Here is a 25,372-nt window from a genome sequence, read left to right as displayed (position 1 = left end):
TTTCAACCTGGCAAGAGAGGGACTAATGAAGAAGGTTGTAGGGAAGGAGGACAAAGAGAAGGAACAGTATAAAGGAGTCAGAAATCCAGCGGGAAAGAGGGACTGGGGAAGGGGAGGGGAGCGTGTTTCATCCCTTGAGTTTCTGGAGGAGGAAGGAACAGATGGAGGGCTTTCTTAATAGTACATTAATATCCAGAGAGGCTGTGAGCAGAGTGTGCATTCTCGGAGGAATCCGATTAATAAATTCCGTCTGCCAGATGGTCAACGTAACTGTCCGGGTGACAGAGATAGTGGGGGAGGGGGACTCTTACATTTCTGGAGTCGAGTATTCTGGCAGCCTCATCCGTGTTCCCTCTTTGAGGCGTTGACAGAAGTCTTCATCAATCTGCACCCCTGGGTAGGGAGAGGCCCCTGCAGGAAAACACGTGCATGCCAAATGTCACACCGGGCACCTCCAGTGTTAGAAAAGAGGGAGGCAGCAAGAGAGAAGAAGCACCACAGTGCCAATGGGCACTGGGACACTTACCAGTGGTTCCCCTGGTATCTGCTTTTCAGAATGTGAGCAGAGGCACCAGGCAGCAGCTTTGGTGAGCACTGCTGAGATGCGGGCACCCTGTTGGGGAACCCTGTTCTAGTTGAATCCCAGGAGCTGCAAGAAGGACACCCTCTCTTTCTCCAGGCCTGCCAACCTCCCAGAAGCTGGACCATGCGCCCAACTAAATATAGACAGCTTTGCCTCCTGCAGCAGCCATTTTGGAGCCATGCTCACCACTCCCTCTCAAAAGGTTCACACAGAATCAAAAAGGTTGGGAATCCCTATTGGGTAGCACAGAGGATCGGCTTCAATCAAAGTCTACTGCCGATACTCAGACAGAAGAATTCACTGCACCAGGAAGCCCAATTGTGTGTACCTGGGTGGGAATTTTGAAGAACTCAAGTTATCCTCTTAGCCAGATTGCTGTAAGGACGGTGAACCCAACAAATCTGTGCTTTGGGTTACCCCTGAATTCTACCCAAGTGGAATTTGGATCAAAATCCAAAGTTCCTCTAAGGCAGGTTTATTTATCTGATACAGCCTTCCAGAAATCCACACTGCTTTTACTAAGTTCCAACAATTTCTCTTTGCACTCCTACACAGTGAAAAATTACATATCTGCCCACTTCACCCATAAATCAGTTGTCTATGCTTGTTACATAAGACATCTAGTTTCACTTTCATCCATTCTTCCTTGTTCCCTGCATGTCAGAATGCAGAGAGGCCACGCCCATGATAGTATTATTGCATGGCACCTATCAAATTTTAGGTTATGAATGAATGAAATAAACACAATAATAATATTTTGCAAAAGGGTGAGGTCTTGTTTAGGCTGCAAACACAAAACCTATGATGCAGTGTAACAGCAAGAAACATAATACTGGGTAACGCTGAGGAAAGGCTGCATGGGTAAAGACATTCAGGATGCATCTGAAGTGGGTTTTTTAAATTGAACTCCAGGACCAGATAAATCAATCTTATTGGTAGAATTCTGCACAAGGGAAGTGTTGATTCGGACTCCCGTAGTTGGCCCCACACTGAAGAAGAACCAATGCCGTCTTTCCCTCACAGTGACTTATCAGTGCTGCAGGTAGGAGGAAATGGTTCCTCTTCTATCCCCAGCTCCTCAAAACGCTCATTTGGGAGCACAAAACAACTCAGAAAAGTGGTTCAGGCTCTAGAATCTTGAAATGTTGAGAGATGAACGGATAAGCCGAAGGGGTGGGATGTAGAAAGCAGAATGCAGCAGCTTTCTAACCCACACCTTGTTCTCTTGAGAGAGCCTGCAGGGGCTCTGCCTCCTCTTGTAGCTTCTGAACTAATAAGACAAGGAAACTGAAGTGCACAAATAAATCACACAACTGTCAGGGCGAGGGAAGTATGCTGAGCTGCTCTCTAATAGACCTTGATTTCCTTCAGAAAGCAGAGTCCACACCCCAGCGGAAAGTTCGTGCGCTTTATTTGGAGGAACATGACTCTCCTCGGCCTTCCTTCAATTCTTATCTCCTGTTTACATCAGGACAGAGCCCATAAAACTGGCAGGCTGGAGACAGCCAGAGAGTGCCTGATCATCTGCATCCCCCAATCTGTCACAACAGGGCTGGGACCCTTGTGAATAACTCTCTTTTAGGACCCCTCTGTGGAAGGGTGTTGGGCGCCCTTCCATGGGGCACAAATGCCTGTTTCCTTGGCCTGTAGGTAGAGGACTGGCAAAGGGTAGCCCTCATTTGGACAGCTCTGTTTTGGCTTGGAACCCAGCCGGCAGCAGCCTGGCAAGTGCTGCAGGACAACCTCAAGCCACTTCTTAGTTTTGCTGTCATTGGCCCCGAGTCCTTCCAGCCCGCGTGCTCTTGAAAGCTGTAGCATCCCAACCCGGCCCAGAGGGCACAACCTGGTGCTTAATACGGGTATCAGGCACAATTGGCACGACAGGCATCAGCAACGGAATACGCGTTATTGGTTTTCTTTTCTTTTTGGGACCGGAGGTATCCCATGGAAATAGTAATTGTGGAAAGGAGCCAAAACGTGCCCAATGGTGCAGTCAAGCATGTTCTTGCTCTTAATGAACTATAAGCCCTTTTTTAGAAGGGGGTTCTCTGGCTGGCACAACTCACCAATTAAATATTTAGCATGTGCCCTGTAGACAGGCTGGTACCAAGCCCAGGACATGCCTGGATGATCCTTCTGAAAAACCTCTCCTTGGGAGAACAGGTTGCTCTTGAACCAGCGCTACAGAATGGGAAACAGAATGGGGAAGTCCTGGGCTGTCTTAAGTGTGTAGGAAGTTCTTCCCAGGCCGGCCGTGTGGTGCAATCTCACACATTCCTTTGCTGAAAGAACATTCTGTTGTCTCCATTAAGCAGTTTGATTTGGAGAAGAGGCTTCCTCATCCTGGCAGCTCAAGCAGTCTGGGGAGGGGGGGGGGTATATTTGTACTGATTTTTTTTAATTTAAATAAAAGCTGCTTTAACAAAAGTTTAGAGATGTGAATTTAGACGCTTCAGGTCTGCCTGTAATCAGAATGGGATTCTTAGGTTAAATCATTCCCCTCCAGGTTTTACCATCACCTGACCAGTGCTGTATGTATACTAAATGTCCCTCCAAAAATATGATCCAGAAGTCCTAAAGAGGCCAAGATATTTTAGATTCTTTTCTCAAAATGCAAAGTTTACCAAGTGTTGTTGTGAACTAAATGAAGAGTGCATTCCTAAAGGCAGAAACTGTTTTGCATTTTTTTTTAAATAGGGAAGGAATATCTGTATTTGAGGACATAATTATCTAGGTCATGACCTACTCGAAAATAACAACAAATGCTGTTTTTCCTTTTGGAATTCAGCCTTGATTGTGCTTAAGAGTAGACATTGCCTAACTCTGCCCCTGATGAAAACTGAAATGAACCTATGGAGATATCTGAATACCAACATGAGCCTAACTCCTTTGTCAGAAGTTACAAACTAGTGTGCAAGCTTCAGAGTTCCACAGAACCTTTCCTCAGGTTAGAGGAAGGAGAAGAGAAGAGAATAGATGTTGATAATAGATTGAGAGGGGAATTTAGGAACCCTGGGCAGATTGAGTGCAATCCTATGCTTTTCTGGAATACTCTGCAATCTAGAACTCACACAGGCATGGGCTGGAGGCAAATATTTTCATTCTGTGGCGTGCGTGAGCAAAACATCTCTTCTATCAGTGCTTTGCCAGAAAAGGATGCTAACAGCTCCTATGTTTCCTCGCTGGGGTCTTTTGCCAATATGTGGTCTTGTGAGTATTTTATTTTTCTAAGGGTCAGCAATTTTAGGAGGAATTATTCTGGGAATAAGAAGCAGCACTGTAAATATTATCATGTACGCGGACTACCCTCCTACTCTTCACTGATAGTATCAGGCATGGAAGACATCATTGGTGGGATCTTTAGTGGGTAACTCATGAACCGAGTGGAATTGCTCAGCCTGGGGGGGAAACACTGTTTTATAGGAAGATTTTTTTCTCTGTGTCAAAATGTCTTTAATCCAGAACAGAGGTTAATCCAGGTCAGAGTTTTCCATTAGATCTCCTGATTTCCACTGTTATGAATGTTGATTCCAGCTCTAAAAAGAATTCATTCTAAGATAGAATTTCAATCGGTCATGTCAGTGTCTATCTGAATATCGCTGCTGGCTTAAAGCAAAGTTACTCCTGATTTACATTTATCCATGTGTAACTAACTATGCTGTCTGCCGGAGCGACACTTATGCCCTTGGGATACTGCCCAACCTGAGACAATCTCACATATATTATTATATTGTTCCTTTTATGACAGCATTTGAAAATGTTTATTCCTACCTTTACTATCTCATTATACTAGACATTCATCTTTGTCCTCTTATAATAATGACATTCTAGTTAGATTTTTGTCAAGGGATAAAGATCCATTTATTTCTAACATGGTAGCAAAATTCCTTTACATTTTGACCAGAATAAGATCTAAAAGAATGTCCAAATGATAGTAATGTACAGGTAAATGCCACCTTATCACTTGGGTTAATGGACTGTTTAAGAAGATTCCTTGTTTTTGTAGTTAACTCCTCCGATTTCTTTCTCCCATTTCTTCTTTATATATTGTAATATTTTTTCCTATTTACAATACCAATCCTCAACAATTTTGTTAAATGTCCTCAACAATCTATTGTTTTAACATTGTTGAACGTTGTTTTAATAATATTTTCATGTAGCAATATAGCTTACCTAGAGAAAATATTTCCCACAGGAGCACACCAAATGACCACACATCACTCTGGGTGGTGTAAATTTTGTCAAAGATAGCCTCTGGAGCCATCCATTTCAGTGGAAGTCTAGCCTAGGGGATGAAGAAAGGAGATTTAATTCTTTTAAGCCAGTTTGGTGTAGTGGTTAGGAGTACAGACTTCTAATCTGGCATGCCGGGTTCGATTCCTCACTCCCCCACATGCAGCCAGCTGGGTGACCTTGGGCTCGCCACGGCACTGATAAAGCTGTTCTGACCGAGCAGTGATATCAGGGCTCTCTCAGCCTCACCCACCCCACAGGGTGTCTGTTGTGGGGAGAGGAATGGGAAGGCGACTGTAAGCCGCTTTGAGCCTCCTTTGGGTAGGGAAAAGCGGCATATAAGAACCAACTCTTCTTCTTCTTCTTTATTTAAATGTTTCCTATCCCATTGGGTGAGGATGGTTCTGTGACAGACTGCGTTGTTAGAGGTGCCGCGTAAACAGATGAAGAGTTAATTCTTCACACATTCTGGAGAGCCTTGAGTGACAGGCTATTCTGAGCAATTTGAGCTGGATGCTGAGGCAGATTCAGTCTGATTTCAGCCCTAGGTGAGAAGAGTCAAGGACTGACAGTTTCGGAATTCAATCCTGATTGAGAGCAGTTTAACACATACAGGAGAACTGGGCAAAGCTGGCAAGGACAAGCAGGTAGTTAGATGAAGACTCCAATTCCGACCAAGGAAAACACTTTACTAGGGTGGCTCAGTCAGGAACAGGAAAGAGAAACAGAGGGAAAACCTTCTCTGGGGAAGGGAAGTAAACAGGGTCAGTCATATCATCAGGTATGCCCCAGACAGAGTCATGTTACAGACCATAGTGCCCATCTTTTTACACTTACATCGCCTTTCCGCACATAGTCAGGATCTTTGTAAATATCCCTCGCCAGACCAAAGTCACAGATCTTCACCACATTGTTTTCAGACAGTAGGATGTTCCTGGCTGCCAAATCCCTATGAATGCACTGGAGAAAACCCAAGGACAGAAGAAATTGGTTAGATTTCTTGGATGGTTATGAGCAACCAGGGTCAGGAAGCACCAGCTTTCCCCACTGAGCAGATGCAGCCAACCTGGCCCTACCAGTCCATGCTTCTGTAAGTTTATGGCTAGACTACTGTAACCTATGATATATGGGTCTGCCCTTGAAAACAACTTGGAAGCAATTAGCTGGCAAAGAATGCTGCATCCCAGTTATTGTAAGGGCCAAGATTAAAGATCTGTCATTCTATTTTCAAGTTTCTTTGAGCTAAAGTCATGGCTAGGACTTTCATACCTATTTGTCTTCCTATGCAAGTCAATGGAGTTCATTGGGCCACCTTTTTCTCTCTGGGTTGGTTGCCCTTTCCTTCTCATTGGCAGCTCCTATGTTATGGAAGAAGCTTCCAGGGAGGTAAGAACAATGCCTTCACTGGAAGCCTTTAAGAAACTCTGTAAGGGCATTCAGAGGACCACAGGCAGTGACAAGAGACAACCATTTCAAAACAAAGTGTGCTACACAAGATGAGAAGCTGCAGAATTGATAACGACCATGGACCCATCGATATACACAGTGTGGAAAAAGCATGGCCAATTGTTATGATGAACTGGGTGGAGTGGCTTGGCCCACTTACCTTTCTTGAGGCTAGGAACTCCATGCCTTTGGCCACCTGGAAGCTGTAGCAGATCAAGTCCTCCAAGGTCAAGGGGCGCTTATACAGATCTTCAGCATCTGGAAGAGACCGAGCAGCCGCTAACTATAGTTCCTAGCACTGCTAGGAAAGGCACCTTCTTCCGCTTCCCCGGCTCCTTAGGATCATCGGAGCCAGGCTGGATACGAATCTGATCCCCCCTCATCTCTGTGAGCACCAGTGTCTTTTCTGGTGACCCAATCAAGGCAGCAGTTCAAGGCAGGGGTAGTCAACCTGTGGTCCTCCAGATGTTCATGGACTACAATTCCCATGAGACCCTGCTAGCAAATTCTGGCAGGGGCTCATGGGAATTGTAGTCCATGAACATCTGGAGGACCACAGGTTGACTACCCATGGTCCAAGGAACAGAAACACAGGAGAGTAGGCCCACCAGTTCAGACCAATGGCACATCTTGTGTCTTGTGTGCACCAGTGGCCACTCCCGGAAGTCGCCCTCCCTTCTAATCGAGAGATCCAGGTTCCTGCTGCCCTCCCTTCCTGCTGCCTACTCCCTAGCCGAAATAAGGAATCCCACAGGCTGTATGTCTAGAAATTTTCAAATAAATCAATTCCAAAATTCAACTGTTTGTTTATTTCTGTAGTCGTCAAAGGATAAATGTCTTGGGCAACCAGAATGGGGCCTGGTTATTGGATTCATCCGTTTTCCTGAAAACCTTTCCCATGATTGCTCCTTAGTTCTTACTTTGGAGATTAATAATTTTTCAAAGTACAAGTAGAGGGTATCATATAGGCTTATGCTCTATCGTAATAGAACAACCCCATTACAATGGCTAGGGTTGCCCACTCCAGACTGGAAAATTCCTGGAGATTTTGCGAAGGGCATGGTTTGAGGAGGGGACAGGGGTGCCAGTCCTCAGGGGGGAGCTGGGGATCCCCTGGTTTTGCAGCTCATCTCCAGGAAACAGAGATCAGTTCCTCTGGAGGAAACGGCTGCATTGGAGAGGGGACATTGAGGTCCCTCCCGACCCTAAATGCCACCCACTCCCAGCTCCACCCCCAAAGTCTCTGATTCTTGAGAGGCTACAGGGCTTTAGAGAGACAGGTTGGTGTCGTGGTTAAGAGCAACAGCCTCTAATCGAGAGATCCAGGTTCAATTCCCCACTCCTCCTCCACATACAGCCAGTTCTTTCAGAGCTCTCTCAGCCTCACCTCCCTCCCAGAGTGTCTGTTGTGGGGAGAGGAAGAGAAGGCATTTGAGGGAAGGAGTCACTTAGAGACTCCTTGGGGTAGAGAAAAGCGGCATACAAAACCTCCAGCTCTTTGCATTCTTTCAGTAATAGAAAGAGGAAGTAGTGGAGGGGAGGGAAATGAGATGCCTCCCGCAGACCCTTGCAGGTCTGCACTTGTGGTCTGTGATTCCCAGAGGTGAAGACGCATCTATCTTCCTCCCACGCTGACAGTTTCTGGGCAGCATCAGCAACAGGAACAAAGTTAAATTTCCAAAGAGGTGTGAGAATAGTCCAGAAGGATGGAGATTAAGAACCACCAAAGGGCATTTACTCTTGTGAGGTGCTCTGCTTTGCCATCTGCTTGGCTTGAGGGGTGCTAGAAAAAGACTCCAAAAGCAGAGGGACTCTGTATATGCGGGGATTGGAGGCCATGGGGCATGTCCAGGTGCTCACTTGATGTGGGAATTCGAAATAAAATCATGTCCCGGATCCCCAGAGACTCTGAGGAAGGGGAAATTAAGAGCCTCCTCTCTGGGGGAAACACCCAGGTCACCAAACAAATAGCCAACTACTGTGCCAAAGTACACCAAAACTGTCCCATTGGAAATTTGCTTTAGGTAACCTCAACATGTTTTTGTAGTTTTATAATGTTAAAATGTTTGAATTATTAGTGTTTTCATTGATTGACATTTGTACACTGTCAGTTGTGTGGCTCTTGTAGCTGGCTTGGAGCCGTACTTCAATCAATCTAATCTGGTCTACTCTAGTCCAGAAGTGTTCCCTTACCTTCTTCCTCCTCTTCCGAGTCGGTGTAACTTTTATCCTCAATGAATCCGGAGCTGGCCGAACTTCCCGTGCTGGCCACACTCTCCAAGCGCCTCTTCATCAGCTCTGTTAAGTCACTGGTGGACTCGTCCAGGCCCTTCTCGCTGGAGACAGAGTGGCCCTGCGGCTTCAGAAAGGCACACAGAAATCTGTCACCATTGGGTGACTTCATATATAAGCACACCGACACAGGCCCAGTTCCCGTCAAAATATTAGCATCAACAAGCAGGGAAAGGCAGGATGCACAGCTAGGAGCAGAATTGTGTCCCAAATGCAGGGTTCACCTGAGGATGGAGGCAAGGTTAACCCTCCACCCCCACAGTGCCCCTGGGTGATAATAGTTCAGGACAACAGTGATAATAGTTCTTACAAGTTCAGTTCCTTAGTTCACACATATTTATTAGATTTTTATACCGCCCTCCCAATGACTCAGGGTGGTGTATAAAGTTGTGTATTCATTCATTCATTCATTCATTCATTCATTCATTCATTCATTCATTCATTCATTCATAGAATCATAGAGTTGGAAGGGGCCGTACAGGCCATCTAGTCCAACCCTCTGCTCAATGCAGGATCAGCCCAAAGCATCCTAAAGCATCCAAGAAAAGTTGTATCCAGCCTTTGCTTGAAGACTGCCAGTGAGGGGGAGCTCACCACCTCCTTAGGCAGCCTATTCCACTGCTGAACTACTCTGTGAAAATTGTTTCCTGATATCTAGCCTATATCGTTGTAATTTAAACCCATTACTGCGTGTCCTCTCCTCTGCAGCTAACGGAAACAGCATCCTGCCCTCCTCCAAGTGACAACCTTTCAAATACTTAAAGAGAGCTATCATGTCCCCTCTCAACCTCCTTTTCTCCAGGCTGAACATTCCCAAGTCCCTCAACCTATCTTCATAGGGCTTGGTCCCTTGGCCCCAGATCATCTTCGTCACTCTCCTCTGAACCCTTTCAATTTTATCTACGTCCTTCTTGAAGTGAGGCCTCCAGAACTGCACACAGTACTCCAGGTGTGGTCTGACCAGTGCCGTATACAATGGGACTATGACATCTTGTGATTTTGATGTGATGCCCCTGTTGATATAGCCCAAAATGGCATTTGCCTTTTTTACCGCTGCATCACACTGCCATTCATTCATTCATTCATTCATTCATTCATTCATTCATTCATTCATTCATTCATTCATTCATTCATTCATTCATTCGAGCTCTGTCTTGCAGGTCCTGAGGAATTGTGCCAACTCTGGCAGGGCTCAGATGTGCTCCAGGGGCCCATTCCACCAGATAGGGGCCAGGACAGAAAATATCCTGGCCCTGATTGAGGCCAGAGAGCAGCGTCTCAAAGTCTCTGTTTGCAAGTGCTGCTACAGCATTAGTGTCCTTAACCAATAGGAGCACAGGACTGCTGCAACTGGACCGGGTTTTCTGAAAGCTCAGCATTTCGCTCCTGTGTGCCCATGCAAGGCCATCTTGTTCAGGTGGGATTGCTCTTCCGCACAGGGCTGGTTTTTGAGTGTGTCTAGTGTATTTCGTGTAGTGAACATGGAGTTCCCCTCTTGGGAGCCCTCTAGTGGGTAACGCTGAGATGGCATGTATTGTGTGGCAAGTAGGAAAAATATTTGAAAATGATGATACGTTTGGAGGAAAACCAGGGGAGATGCTGCAAGGGCCGTCAACAGAACTCCTGGTGTAGTTTTGCTTCTGTCTAGCAATGGTGCGGAGCCCCACTTTGGATCGGAGCTGCAACACGTAAGGCTGGAGAAGGTTTCGATTAAATTCCTCCCCATTACACTGTTTTCCTGGCATCTTATGACTCCTGGAAACTAGTTTTGGCCATTAAGGGAGCACACAAGCTGCCCCAGCCTCCTCTCTAATGGGACAGACGGCAGACCTGGGAAGCAAGTTTGAAGTCAAGAAAGCCGACCTGGTGAAAAGAGCTAATCCTCAATGTATGCGGCAGTCCCAGCCCAATCAGGTGAGAGGACACAAATTTAGAGTCAGGCACCTTTAAGACTAACAAAGTTTTATTCAGGGTATGAGCTTTCATGTGCAGGCACCCTTCCTCAGACACCATGTCATGGATACAATAGTGGACATACAGTCCACTGGAATCTAAATTTGTCCTGCTACTTCAGATCATTGCGGCTACCCACTGGAAAGTTCAGGTAAGAAGGGATGCAAAAGACCCCTGCAGGGAACCCTGCCGAGCTAGCACCAGACACCAGCTGATGTCCCTACATTTGACAGACTAATGGCCTCATCAGCATAAGGGCATTTCACAAATGGCCTTTCTCCCCAACGGCCATTTAGCAAAAGGACTGCCAGCCAGGAGCATTTGCAGGGCAGAGACTGGGGAGAACAGCTTTGTACAACACTCTAGGAATATTCCCCTGTCTCTATGGTTATAAAAACAAAAGTCAGGGTAATCTCTAAAGAGTTGCCCAACACCACTGGGTCACTTCCAGTACCCACCTAGGAGTGCAGGCTCCTGCAGTGACCTTCCTGCTGCTTTTTGTCTTCGATTGCCACAGGGAATGAGGGAGGGAGGGAGGAGCCAGAGCACAGGGGAGGGAAGATGCTATGGCAGCAGCCCCGTAAGTCTAAATTGTTGTTGTTATACGGAAAGTTCAAAGAACCCAAGATAGTCAACTGATAGCCAACAAAGCAGCCCTCAATTGCCAAGTTACAGATCCAGCCTAACATTAATCATTCATTGAGTAAATCTTTAAAGATCGTTATCTTCATAGTCATGGCAAACCAAACCTTACAAAAATGTATCACTACGCTTGGTGTTGTCACTGGACTCTGATGGTGTGCCACCAAACTCCAGGCTGCAGCTATTAGCTTACTGCCTGCTTGGGGACCTGGTCAGTTTAATGTAGCCACATGAGCCACGCTAGAAGGCTGACAGCAAACCTTCCAGCATCTTGGACGGGAATGAAAAGGTACAGGCAGGCAGAATGTGGGGTTCTCAGTTGCCAAATGAACCTGGTTTTGCACATTTCGGGACAGATGGAATATACCACCTGGTCATGTTACTTCTGCAGATTTTAGCCTTGCCCTTCCTGCTTGTGTGTGTGTGTGTGTGTGGGGGGGGGATTCTCTTTGCATTTACATTCTTCCAGAAAAATTAATAATTCTTATTTTTATTTCATCCCTCCAAAATTCGTAAACATTCAAAAACATTTGAAACATTTCCCCAGGGACTGGGAAGAGGTGAGCAACGTCACTAATAGTAGCCAATAGGCTTCCTCCACAGTGGGCGTTTCCCCATTCAAGCTGAACTGCTCAGAAAAGCGACCTATAGTTGTTTCCTGAACTGGCTCCTAGAGAGTAAAACAAATTTGCTTGTTAATTACAAAGTAGGACTAATAACACATCTCCTGCTCAAAATGCAAAGTTGGCATTCACCCAAATGGTATTCCTAGGAGAAAAATTTTCCAGTGGCTTTCTCTTCCTTGACAAGGTGCAGGATGATACAAATCTGACTCTTTTCAAGAGGCCATGAAACCCATCAGTAAAATGTGTAGCTAAGGACACCTGATTTCCTCTGCCCCAAAAGTTCATTATGCGTTACCTTGCATGCAATGAAGTCCCCTCTTTTTCCTCTTAAGTAATTAGACAGATTTCCATATTTGCAGTATTCTACTATCACCATCAAAGGACCTACAAATAGGACATAAGAGAAATGTATACAATGTGAACATGGAAATGCCATATAGATAATTGCAGAGGTATAAGAGTCCAAACAGATGAAATATTAGGAGACTCGGGAGTTTCCAGCATCACTGGAAATACCTGGAGATGGGGGCAGAGTCTATCTATCCATCTATCCGCCTATTCATCTATCCATCTACCTATCTGCCTACCTATCTACCTACCTACCTACCTACCTACCTATCTTGGATTTCTCATTGCCTCAAATGTGTATATATACCGTATTTGCTGGCGTATAAGACGACTGGGCGTATAAGACGACCCCCCCAACATTTCCACTAAAAATATAGAGTTTGTTACATTACATTACAGTACTATGGGCCACTATGGGCAGCTCTGTCTATCCCAACTGAAGTGCACCCACCGTATAGGACGGCCTCCCCACTTGGAGGCATGTTTTTCAGGGGGGAAAAGTAGTCTTATGCGCCAGCAAATACTGTACACCCATCTGAGGCAATGAAAAATCCAAGAAATATTTTCCTTGTTAATTTTAATGCAATTCACAAGATCTTCTGATACACAAAAATGAAATTAAATCCAGAGTCAAGAGGCCCCTGGTAAAGCCAATTTCAACTTATTTTACACAGGTGTATTTCTATTTCTGTCCAATTGCTTATATAGAAAAGGAGGAAGAATTTTCCAGATCACAGAAGAGGAGTATCAACTAATATCCACTGGTACCTTACTCCCTGTAAATTAGTCCTTGCATGTAGCATAATAGAGGATAAATTCTGGAGATGTAATAGTTTCTGTGCGAAAGTGTTCCGTATTTTTCTGGCCTTGCCCTAAGATTCAAACATTTTGGAAGATTTTGGTAAATTATGCCAATGAAATGCTGGGTACGGAAATACCTTTTGAACAAAAATTCTTTCTTCTGGAAAGGAAAGCGAATGCTTTAAATTTCTATTACCTCCTTGTAACCCAGCTGGGCATTCTGCTTCTCTAATGCCAAAGACATGTCTAAGCATCCAGGCTGGAATAAGGGTCATGTTGATGCTAGGGTTACCAACAGTGGGTGGGGCATCCCTGGAGCTTTTAGGGGAGAGCTAGTGAAGGGCCAGGTTTAAGGAGGGACCTCAGCAGATTACAAAGCTGTAGGATCCACCCTCCAAAGCAGCCGCTTTCCCCAACGAAATCAATCTTCCTCATCTGTAGATCAGTTGCAATTCCAGGAGATCTCCAGGCCAGACATGGAGGTTGGCAACCCTACTTCCTCAGGCACAAGGCCTGCAAAGTACTTTCTTCTGCTTCTGAGGGAAAACATTTCCGTATTAGAGTTCCCCAGTCGAATGGAGTTTGTGTGTGTGCTGACCGCTGAGAACATTCGCTAGTTTTACATGGTATTCCAAAACAACCTTGCAGAGGGACGAGGAAGGAACTGGCCCAAATGCTGTATCTGAATGGCCAGCGGGAATTGTTAGGAAGGATTTGCGGAGGTCACCAGGCAAGAGCAGTCCCTGCTTTAATGAGATCTCTTATCCTGCATCTCTGACGCTGCAGGCTGTTTGTCTCCGGCCACTGCCAGATACTTCAAAGGGGCCTTTGGACAAAACAAACTCCGGAGCTTATTATGTCTCTGCAAATGTGGAAAATATTTTCTTTCAGAAGGGACAGCAGGTTGTATTGCTATTATACGACGTATGTATAGGATCGTGGATGCTTTACAGGTTGGCCTAAGGGGGGGAAATGCTATGTCTGGCACCTGTGGTGTTCCTGAATACAACAGGCTTGGCCCCTAATATATATATTGCTAATTTATTTTCTCAGACTCCTAAAGCACAATCAAATCCTTACAGTCTAGCACAGGGGTAGTCAAACCGTGGCCCTCCAGATGTCCATGGACTACAATTCCCATGAGCCCTGCCAGCAGTTTGACCCCCCCTGGTCTAGCAAGGGCCCCCCATATCTGCCTCATCATCAGCTGCTCACCTCCGGGCTTCGTGCAAGCACCCAGCAGGTTGACCACATTAAGATGGTGTCCAATGTGGATGAGGATCTTCAGCTCGGACATCAGGGCCTTGCACTCATTGGTCGTGGCACACTCTGCTTGAGACAAAGGAGACAACGGCACTTTCACAAAACGGGACTTTGGCCAGCGTGGCGGACGAGACCTTCTTAATGCTTGGAAAGGAAGAAAAACATCTCCACAAAGGGAACAAAAGACCACCCAGAAGAAGAAAAAGAGGTGGTTTTTATACCACGCTTTTCACTGCCCGAAGGAGGCTCAAAGTGGCTCCCAATCGACTTCCTTTCCTCTCCCCACAACAGACACCCTGTGAGGGAGGGGAGGCTGAGAGAGCCCTGAGGACAGCACTATCAGGACTGTGGCGAGCCCAAGGTCACCCAGCTGGCTGCATGTGCGGGAGGAGCGGGGAATCAAACCCGGCTTATCAGATTAGAACTGCGCACTCCTAACCACTACACCAAACTGGCTCCCATTCCAGCCCATCCACCCACCTGTTTGCACCCAGGTGTGTGTGCGTGTATGTGAGGACGAGGATCAGGGCCTCACCTTCCCCTCACAATGACAGGCTGCGAGGCTAAATTGGATAGGAAGAGGAGAGGGTTTATTAATGTTGTTGTTGTTATTTATTTATACCCTGCCCTTCTCCACAGTGTGGACCTAAGGCGGCTTGCCTAGTTGTCTTCCCCTCCATTCTATCCACATGACAGCCCTGCGAGGTAGGCTTGGCTGAGAATTTATGTGACTGGCCCAAGGTCACCCAGACGGCTGCATGTAGAGGAGCGGGAAATAAATCCCGGCTCACCAGATTAGAAACTACCACACTTTAACCACTATGCTGGCCCATCTCTTCCGCTGCAGGCTGATCTCTGAGTGCTGCTACCAATGCAGAAATGATGCACCGTCTGCAGACAGGGATTATGAGGGATCTCACCCTTCCCCTAGGATGTCTCTGGAAATATCTACACGGGTGATGAAAAGCTGAGACGTGTATTCCACATTACAGATGTATGAAGGGATCACAGCCAACCCCAGGATGGGTTTCCTGAAAACGCCCAGAATGGCCCTGAACAATCTAAGTGGCCCTTTACCTTCCCAAGGAAAGAGGAGTCTGGCCGAAACCCATGCTAGGATCTAGGAGAAGATCTGGAACTGTTAAGCCAAGGGATCACCAAAGTTACACGGCAAGAAGGAAAAGGGAGTGAGGAACCCATTCAGTTGCTTGCAGAGGCAGAGCAAATGCATTTGTGACACCAATCAAACAATAAAAAAAAATCAGTCCATGCAATCAGCCAGAGGATTTATATTCAAGTGCCTGCGGGGGATTGGAATGCAAATGTCATTTGGAGGAACCATCTGCCCCATGTAGCCGCACTGCATTCCTTCATTTTAGTCATGACGAACCCATCATCCTGGAATTGCTCTCTCTGTATCTCTCCTTCTCAGGCGCTTGAGCTTCTCTACCTCTGGAAGGTCTAGGCTCAAAGGTTTATCGCTAGCCTCAGCCCATTAGATTCAACTGTGTCCATAAACTGCTTCCCTCCCGACCCCAGAGATCGGGAGGCCAGTGCCCCTCCTCTGCCAGGAATAAGAGGCGTAATCAGCGGCCAAGGACACGGCCCAGTGTAATTTGCTCCACACTGATATATACCGTATTTGTCGGCGTATAAGGCGACTGGGCATATAAGACGACCCCCCAACATTTCTTCTCAAAGCCGTGAGCCCAGTGGGGGGGGGGAGCCGCTGCCCGCCGCCCGCCGCCGCTCGCCGCTCGCCCAGTGGGGGGGGAGCTACCGCCACCGCTGCTTGCCGCCGCCACTCGCCCAGACTGAAGTGCACCCGGCGTATAAGACGGCCCCCCCATTTGGAGGCATGTTTTTTAGAGGAAAAAAGCCGTCTTATACGCCGGCAAATACGGTATATACATTATGCAGCTGACTTAATTGCTCCCACATGGCCAAGCCTCTGTTCTCTGCATACAATCCATCTGAAGTTACATTAAAACTAACACAGAACTGCCAGCTGAAATGGCAGCCCTGGATCTATTTCCTCCTCCTTCCCCTTTGTAAAAGTCTGGATGAGTTCAGTTCACTTGAAATCTGCATGTGCCTTTCCCACTCCCTGCCAGAGACTAATGTGGAAGTAGGAAAATGCAACCAGAACAACCAGCAATGCCCCCTGTTTGTGCGGGAGTAGGGATCCGCCTTCCCTGAGCCCTCAGTGTAGCAGAACACATCTTGAGAGGAGCCTGCTGGGGCTCAGAGGAGTGTACCTTTAAGCATTTTAACGGCAACTGTTTTGCAGGTTGAAGACTTATCTATGCCAAAAGCAGACGCCTCCACCACCTTCCCAAAAGCACCATGACCCAGAGTTTTACCTAGAGAAGCAAGAGGAAAGAGTGAGCCAGAGGAAAGTGACAACAGTTTGCATCAGATATAAGCAGGGCTGTGTGGCATATGCATCAATAAAATTCCGCAACGAAGAAAATTGCATTCTGTGCCTCGTATAAATTATGCAAGGTGTATTTGCACAACGGCTATGGTTTTGGCATGACTTTTCCCACTGTTCTCTGATATTCTGCATATCGTATTCTTCTTTTGCTAGTCATGGGCAGGGGCCTGGATTTACGCAGGGCACCACCAGACAATTTAAAGGGCATCTTTACAACCAGATAGATGAGAAAATTACCATGTTTGAATCCTTCCCCCCCCCCCCCCCGAGAACAACAGTCTGTATAAGTTCTGTGTCCTCCATGGTGCAGGAGGTTGGACTAGATCAGGGGTAGTCAAACTGCGGCCCTCCGGATGTCCATGGACAACAATTCCCATGAGCTCCTGCCAGCATTCGCTGGCAGGGGCTCATGGGAATTGTAGCCCATGGTCATCTGGAGGTCCGCAGTTTGACTACCCCTGGACTAGGATGACCCAGGAGGTCCCTTCCAGCTCTATGATTCTATGATACATTCGCATGGCATTGCAGCATGCACACAGCCCTGGGTATGACAGAAACATGCATATTGGTTGCTGTGCAAAGAGAGCGATATGTTGGAGCCTCGGTCACATGCAGCAGAGACCGGCAGTCCGGAACAGGCTCATATCACGTGCTGAAACATATGTATAAACTGAACAGAGTTTATGAGCATATGCAGTGATACAAGTGTTTTAAAAACAACACCAGAGGCAGTAGGCACTGTAGGGAACATCAAGGTGGCCAGGCTAAGAGCGCGGAGATCCCTGAACTTGTTACTTGTGAAGATCGGCTGCGTGTGCTGTGACCCAGAGGGGCAATTAGATCTTGTCACCTTGGACTGACTAGGTAAGCTAGACCTGGGTGGTGAGAATGTGGATATTCCTGAATGACAATTGCATCTAGACTCTTGCAGATTTTTGCTTGGTCACCAACACCGCCTGCTACGGTTTTCTCATTCATGGAAAGAATCTTGCTCTAATCCACCCCGTGCCCAGTCCCAAGGAAATCTAAACCGAGGCAGGAGGAGCTGTGTGCAGGGAACAATCTCAAAAACAACATATCCTGGGTGGGCTTTGTAGGAATTGCCCACAATATGGAGAAGGATGCTTCTTGGTCACCACTTGGAGTGGAACAAACATGCAGGTACAATTTTAAGAAAGGCTGGACCGTCAGAAAGTTTCCAAGGGAAGTTTTAATCACTGGCGCTTTTTAAAGAGGAATGCACAAGCCCAACACATCTAGCAAACCCTTGTGTTGTAGACTCTGGGGCTACATACATCCTGAAATCCCACAGTTAGTGCAACAATGTACTATTTGCATCTGAAGACGATAGGTGAGAAATCTGCCCTCTTCATCTGAGCCCTCACTGAGGTCACCCTATTGACAGAGAGGATGCTGTTCCCTTCTGCAAAATGTTCGGCTGGATCTGAAGATACTTCAGAGCATTTTGAGTCCTTGGGGGAATCTGCATGACGGAAGAGTGGCAAAACCCCCGCTAAAACCAGCATCTTGTATTTGAGCTCTGCACTTGAGAGTGGGTTTAGTCCGCGGAACCCACCGAGTTAAAATTCCCTCTGCACATTTAACCCCATCATGGGTGCTTTTTGCGTGCTATCGCCGTGGTTTCTGAAGCCCACTTTTGTCTCAGGGCTTTAAGGGCTAGCTAGGCTGGACCATTCCCTTTCCCTCTGAGCTGGTAGCCGCTGAATTGTGCAGAATGTCCAAAAGCCCTTCCGTCCCTGCAGCGGGAACTTGGGGGCTAACTGGAAGCTTGTCAGGGGTTCTCAGTGGGAAGACCAGTGCTAGAGCATCCCTAAAAGACAGCCGGCCCCGTCACTGCCAGTTCTTCCAGTACAGCATCCAGCAACAAGCCTGTTGGGGGATGGGGTCTTTTGGGAAAAGGGCCTGTGGAGGAGGGCAGCCTTGGCATGCAGCTGGTCCCAGAATCAGTCTGGAGGGCAGGAATTCCCAATGCGGCACCCGCTACCAACCTTCCTGGTGCCTGCTAAGAGTATTGAGAAAGTGGGAGGTGGCGGCATTTTTGAGTGACCACTGGAGAACCTATTGGTTTTGTGGATTTTTAAAGAACAAAATAGAAGAATATGCCAGGTGCCAGAAGATCTTCAAATAAACAGAAGATTGCTGACTGATGTGTTATTGCTTAGTGCAGGGGGTTGGACTAGATGAACCATGAGGTCCCTTCCAACTCTATGATTCTATGAAGCCCCTTGGTGTTTCACTGTGCAGGCTTCTTCAGGGGGATGCAGTGCATTCACCTAGCATTGGAACTGTCCCCCCCCCTGCCCCCGACGAAGCCTTCCCGGTCAAACACCTGGGAGCTTTGTACAATCACCCATCAGTCAGCTACCACACGGCCTGTTTTCCTTTTTGTTCTTTCGGCACATTGCTGGGTGCCGTCCATTTCTATTCCACCTGTGGATTCTGCTTCAGCAGTAGAGGCCATCACAGCATGAGGATCTTCACTGTGTGTCAGAAGGCAGGCAATGTTTTGAAACACGTTCATTTTAAAAGCCATCCAATTCACCAGAGCTTCTGCTTGAAATGCTGAAGAGTTTCTGTTAAGAGTTAGGCATCACCTCACTCCCTGATGCCTCCTGTGGCAGCCATTTTGTGTCAGGATTTCAAATTTTTCACGGGCTCGGAAAGGTTGGGAACCCTTGCCCTAGTGACTTCAGTTGAAGGACCCTGGGTAACAGGAAGCAGGAAAGACATCCATCTGCCTAAGGCTCTGAAAAGTCACTGCCCCCAAGAGAAGACCATACTGAGCTAAGATGGACCACACTCCATAGGTCAGCTTCATATTCACAGTAAGGCCCCACAAGGCCAGGCCGGAGCCTGCGTGAGCTTTGTGTAGGCTTCAGAACATACCCTAGGGCAGGGGTAGTCCTCCAGATGTCCATGGTTTGATGGCAGGGGCTCATGGGAATCGTAGTCCCCTAGGGTCCATCGTAATGCCCAGAGCAGCTGATCTGAGAATGGTTCTGTCTTTTTGAATAAAGGTCAAAACCCACTTCATCAGAACATTAGCCAGGCCAGTAAGTCCCAAAGCGCTCACCCTGAAGCCGCTACACCTGATGCACTTACCCAAGCGCAACCTGTCCCTGGGGAATTCCCACTTGCTGCTATCATATGGGAGACGTTCACATTGTTCATCCAGAGGCATCTCCTCGGGATCCATTATGATGGACAGGTAGCCTGTTTTAATATCTGTGGCATCAGGCTGCAGGGGGCGGGGAGGGGGAAGACACTTTGTTAATAGACTTGACCAACAACAAAGCATTAAAGGACGTCTCCTCACTGCAGCTGTAAGAACAGCTGGCCTAACAGGCTTCTCTCCCACCCTCTTCCCTAAACAGAGGATGAAGAGGAACCTATTACACTGACCCAGCCCATAAGAGTGGGCCCATTTGTTATGCCTGCCCTGGCTGCACCACCGGCACTGGCACCAGGGGTGCTGGCAAGGAGGTGCCCCTCAATCTGCTCCCGGAGCCACTGGGAGACCTGGCTTTGGGCTTCCCATATGCAACGCAGCCTGGGCCTAGCCAGGCTGAGATGCAGCCCTTTGTGCCAGCTTATGTCAAGCCCTGGATAAGACTCCTCCAAGCTGTGGGGACTTGCCAGAGGGGCAGCATCACCGGCATCAGACCAAGGCCCCTGCAAGCCCTGGGCATTCACCAGAGCGGCAGCAACAGCAAGTGTGATCTACCTTGACAGCTGTCAAGAGATCAGATTGCTTGGCAGCTCACTGTCCAGGTCAATGGGGCCCGGTTGCAGCTCCTTCCTCTTATGAGGATTGGCTCTAAGTGCAGCCCTTTGGCTGAGGGCTGCTCCACCTGGCTTTAGCTATTTCAGAACAACCTTGGAACAAGCCCCTTTGTTGGGGCAATGTGTGCATTTCCCTGCCCATCTTCACAGACGACCCGTTTCTGTTCGCTGCAGCAAAGCTCTGCTCCTTTGACTCCCGGTTTCAGACCCTCGACTTGGCTTTGACTATGTTCCTGGTTCCAGACCCCTGACTTGGTTTTCACTACAGTCCCAGTTCTAGACTCCCAGCTTGACTTTGGCTACGCTCCCAGTTCCAGCCCCCCAGCTCAGCATCAACTATGTCCTGGCTCCTGACCCTCACCTTGGCTACTCACTTCGCTCCTGAATCCAGTTTGGCTTTTGACTCTCTCCCTGGCTTTTGAATCCAGCTCATCCTGACTCCGCTTCCCTCGCAGCTTGCTGTGAACTCCGTCTCCCTTGGCTGCTGACTCCTGGACTGGTCTCTGGCTGTCCTAGCACAACCGCCCAGCTGAGTAGGTGCAGCCCAGCAGGGCAGGCACGGTCTTGTTTAGCACTGCCATCGTTTTTATTTTAAGTGTATTCTGTATATATGAATGCTGTGAACCACACCATGATGCCAGGCGTGATGGGGGCAGTCTGGAAATGTGGGAATAAATAAAACTAAAACGATCACAGCCCACAGAACACGGCTATTGTCTCCAGTGGCAATTTGGAGATATGTTGGAATTCTGGAGGGTCTCCTTACCCCACCGGGAGGCTGGCAACTAAACCCATATCAGTCTCTGTAAGTTTCCCCTTTGAGTCCACAGCATCTGTACGATTAACATGAAATCTTATACCCAGAATTAAACTGTGTTGCTCTTAGGGCCCACGGCATTCAACCTTTGTCCTATTGCTTCAGACCAAAACCACTACTCACCTGAATCTGTTTTTTCAAGTATCAAAAAGCACCCGTCTTTCAGTGGGGTAACTTTTGACACTGTCTGAACACAGCTGTATGCTTTTGATGCTGTTAGGTGCCCTTTTGCTCTGTAACCTCAGTCTGCTAACTGGCACTAATAGTTCTGCTGAAATGGGATATCATTGCATGAACAAGCATTCTGGATATAGATGGACATGTGTACAAAGGTTTTGAAGAAGAGTTTTTTTATACTCCACTTTTCAGTACCAGAAGGAGTCTCAAAGCAGCTCACAATCGCGTTCCCTTTCCTCCCCTCACAACAGACACCCCGTGCGGGAGGTGGGGCTGAGAGAGCTCTGAGAGAAATGCTCTCTGAGATCAGCTCTAACTGGATTGTGACAAGCCCAAGATCACCCAGCTGGCTGCATGTGGAGGAGTGGGGAATCAAACTTGGCTCACCAGAGTAGAAGCTGCTGCTTTTTAACCTCTACATCAGACACAGTTTCTGTATGTTGATGTCACGCCTCCAAATGTACAATCATGACAGCAAGGCCTTTACTGACTCTCAACCGAGACCCCTATCAGCAGAACCCAGCAGGGCCCCCCGTCTACCCAAGTCCCTCTCGCACTAAAGAACCTCTGTGCCCCATTGCTGACACGACGGAGACCCTCTTACTTTTCTCAGTTTCCGTATAAAGAGGGTCAGGAGGAGCCAGAAGAGGGTGGCCGCTAAACCAGTGCAAACCAAAATGATGACTTCCACGTTGGATTTCTCTTCGGAGCCTGCAATGAAAGATGTGGTTCGTTTTCAACCTCTTACACTCTTACACTGACCAGCAGTGGAACTGAAAAGGATGATGCTCAGTACCCGAAGGAATTCCCTTGTGTGGCACTGCACTCTGCCTGATGCAAGGGATCTGAGACACTCCTGCCAGGGATCACAGTAAAGAACACCTACGGATCTGTTCCACATAATATTTCTGGGAAGGTCTTGAAGGAGGAGCGTGTCTCATGGCTTAAGTGCCACTCAGCGCTTAACACCCACTCAGGGAGGCTGTCCCGCCCCTACGTGCCTCCTCCTCCAACAAGCTTGCCTCTCTGTCCAGCAGCCAGCCAATCTCCTTCCGGCCCCCACCCCTGACCATCCCCTCCTCCTTCCACTTCCCTCTGAGGCTCAGAGGCTGCAGATCCCTGCCCTGTGAGAGCTGCCCCTGCTGCTGAGTTCCCTGCCTGGGAGCCTGCAGCCTTTCCAGCCTTTAAAACTCCCACCCATTTGAGAAACCCTCCAGGGCCATCAAGAAGGCTGGTCTATGTGGTTAACGCTGACCATTCCTAACCTTTCTCTTTTCAAGTCCCTCTGGATCTGCAGCCATCCCGTTCCTCAGATTTTGCTAAGATTAAACGGGACTGTCAAGGGCAAACTAGCCTTAAGATGTTCCTGGGCTTTGGAAGCCACACAGAAGAGGTGGGCATCACATCTTTTGCAAAGTGCAAGATGAAAGGGGGTCAGGATTCTTCCAGGGTATCGGCAAGGAAAGAAACCCGTTCTATTCTTGTTTCCAATCGATAGGAAAGCAATGGCCATTGTCAATAGCTCATGCTCATTCTGAGATGCAGACAGACTCTTGGCTATTAACTTGCACTGCGTCTACCCTTTCCCATCCTTTTTAAAATGCATACAGGATATATTTAGAATATTTTCTTGGACAGCCTGAATCGACCAGCTGCTTAATCCAATACTTGGCCGCTCCATGACCACTTCACCTTGGATCCTGATAAGGGCCCTGGCGCTGTCTTGGCCCATTTCGTTGACTGCTTTGCACTCGTAATGGCCCTCGTCGTCCTTTTTCACCCGCTCAATCACCAGGGTGTTATTCTCCATGGAAATCCCTGAGGAAAGGGTTGGGAGTCAATTCAACGTGGACGGCAAGGTCTGCGAGGAATCCAAGTTTCCAAAAGGCAATTGCAGGGCTCCTAAGTACTGGCTTTGCCTCAACTATCCTTGTTCTTTAAATTTTATTTACTTAAAGCACTTATCACTTGCCTCTCCATAAGGGCTTGAGGCCATCCACAACCAGTGTCTTAAATTATACAAACTAAAACACACGGACGTAAAAATAAATCGTGGTTCAGAATAAATTGTGGTTCACAAGCCGGGCGTAATCCGAAGAGACATTCAGTTTTAAACGTTTCTTGCCTCATGAATTGTGATCTGGTGTCTAAGGACGGAACTGGGCCAGATGAAACGCATGAATCTCCTTCTGTCCATAAAGCGTGACCAGAAGATTCCTGTAGCCTCAGCATGCACCTAGAGCTTTGGGGGTACGGAAGCCCTGGGAGAGGGACTAAAGCCTCCTCTAGCTTACGCTCAGCATTCTTATTTGAAGCCAGGCCCCCGGATTTACTATAAACATTTTAAAGGGGGAGAAGGACATGTCTTTCCGTCTTTAAAACACTAACATCATTTATTTTTAGTGCAAGACCCAAAGACTCCACCAGCCCACCAACCCATGACCAAAGAGTTTAGGAGATCCACGCTTACCTGAAGCAGGGGTGATTGCATAGCCGTTTTTCAGCCAAGCAATGGTAGGTTTTGGTGTCCCATTTACTTTGCACTCCAGAACAATCTTCCCACTGATATTCACCTCCAGATCTGTAAAGTTCTCCAGGATGTGGGGCGCAGTCTTTACTGCAAACGGAAAGCAACAAGCATCCTTAAAGGTATGTCTTCTAACGGCCTGCGTTTCTATCCTGCGTCGAGCAGGGGGCTGGACTAGATGGCCTGTATGGCCCCTTCCAACTCTATGATTCTATGATTCTATCCTCCTTGCAAACACATTTTTTTCCTGGTAAGCAAAATAAAACCCAAACCCTAATTTAAAAATAAAATGCCTGGAAAAGAAGTATAAAGATTGCATCAGCAGAATATAATGTATTCCAAAGCACTCAACTACAGAAATCCAAACAGACGAAGAACGGAAGTTCTTATTGATAAGGTCCTAGATAGCTTGGGGTCAGGGATCTTGCAGGCCAAGCTACTGACAGAGGGGGCTTTTCCAAGCCGAAATGTTTTCTGGTACCGAGTTGCCAAAACCAACATCCTGACAAGGGGGCTACTGCTGTTGCAGCTAACCCCCCCCTTCCCCAGCACCACCCATGAAACTGGCAGGTCCATTTGATTTTTCGGGGAATTCTCCCAGGCCTAGAGAAAGTTGCAGCAGCCAGTTAAGAAGTTGCTCCACTTTGACTTTTCTTGCTTTTCATTCTTGTGGTCTTCACAGTGGGGGTTTGTTTTGGACTTGTGTTACCACAGTTTTGCAGTTTCAGCAGCCTTGGAGACATTTATTGGGTAATAAAAATCACTCTGCGGTGATTTATAATAAACTGGAGAGAAGCATCTAATTTGCATGTTCTCCACAAATTACTGAGAACATGGTGGACAACAGACAGCAGGTGAGAACAGTTTTGCAGCGTGGGGTCCTTGTGTGAGATTATGAGCTCCTGGATTTTCTGTGAAACCAGAGATTGCTGTTTTTATATCACTTGAATATCTTTGCTCACTAATTTAGTGCCAAGAAACATGTCAGCATTGAAGTGTGTATCATGTCATTCCCAGGAAATTATTTTTGATAAGATTAGGAAGGTTGACACTTGACAACTGTTAGTTGAGCTTCCTTAAATAGCTTACCTAACCAAGGACATACGATGTGGCTTTTAATGCCCGCAGCTCAGGAGTCTAGTTAAGATGATAAAATAAGGCCAAATATCATAAGATCAGAAAACAGAATCCAATTGGAGTTTTCTTTATCTTTGCCTTGGTTTCTGGGAAATCCCACTCCTGTATTTCTTCTCTTCAGCCATGAGGACCAGTACCTTCCCACCCGAATACATTTATACTTTCTAGTAGGCCTGGCCAAATGCCCCCCAGTTTGGCTGACCCCCCCCCCATTCGCTAGTCATCCTGAAAGGCAAGCCCATTCTTTGATGGGCTGTTCATCCGTTTGTCGGTACATTTGTGGCTG

At 47.3% G+C, this 25,372-nt stretch overlaps 1 protein-coding gene across 3 annotated transcripts in view; it reads right to left on the bottom strand.

The window, feature by feature from the left end:
• Positions 1-25,372, bottom strand: part of LOC143823229 (vascular endothelial growth factor receptor kdr-like) — a 157,571-nt gene that overhangs the window by 24,312 nt on the left and 107,887 nt on the right. The window contains exons 14-25 of one of the 3 annotated variants that reach the window (XM_077309336.1): positions 23,893-24,039; positions 23,115-23,240; positions 22,027-22,133; positions 19,748-19,883; positions 16,446-16,550; positions 14,140-14,256; positions 12,071-12,159; positions 8,456-8,621; positions 6,423-6,520; positions 5,654-5,776; positions 4,757-4,868; positions 312-411 (exon numbers count right to left, since the gene is read on the bottom strand). In XM_077309336.1, the coding sequence (XP_077165451.1) occupies positions 312-411; positions 4,757-4,868; positions 5,654-5,776; positions 6,423-6,520; positions 8,456-8,621; positions 12,071-12,159; positions 14,140-14,256; positions 16,446-16,550; positions 19,748-19,883; positions 22,027-22,133; positions 23,115-23,240; positions 23,893-24,039 (1,426 nt within the window). The remainder of the gene's footprint in view (positions 1-311; positions 412-4,756; positions 4,869-5,653; positions 5,777-6,422; positions 6,521-8,455; positions 8,622-12,070; positions 12,160-14,139; positions 14,257-16,445; positions 16,551-19,747; positions 19,884-22,026; positions 22,134-23,114; positions 23,241-23,892; positions 24,040-25,372) is intronic. The other 2 variants (XM_077309337.1, XM_077309338.1) reach the window with 2 other exon arrangements.

Source organism: Paroedura picta, chromosome 13, assembly GCF_049243985.1.
Source record: "Paroedura picta isolate Pp20150507F chromosome 13, Ppicta_v3.0, whole genome shotgun sequence".
Classification (NCBI taxonomy): domain Eukaryota; kingdom Metazoa; phylum Chordata; class Lepidosauria; order Squamata; family Gekkonidae; genus Paroedura; species Paroedura picta.
This window is presented reverse-complemented; position numbering and strand designations above follow the sequence as displayed.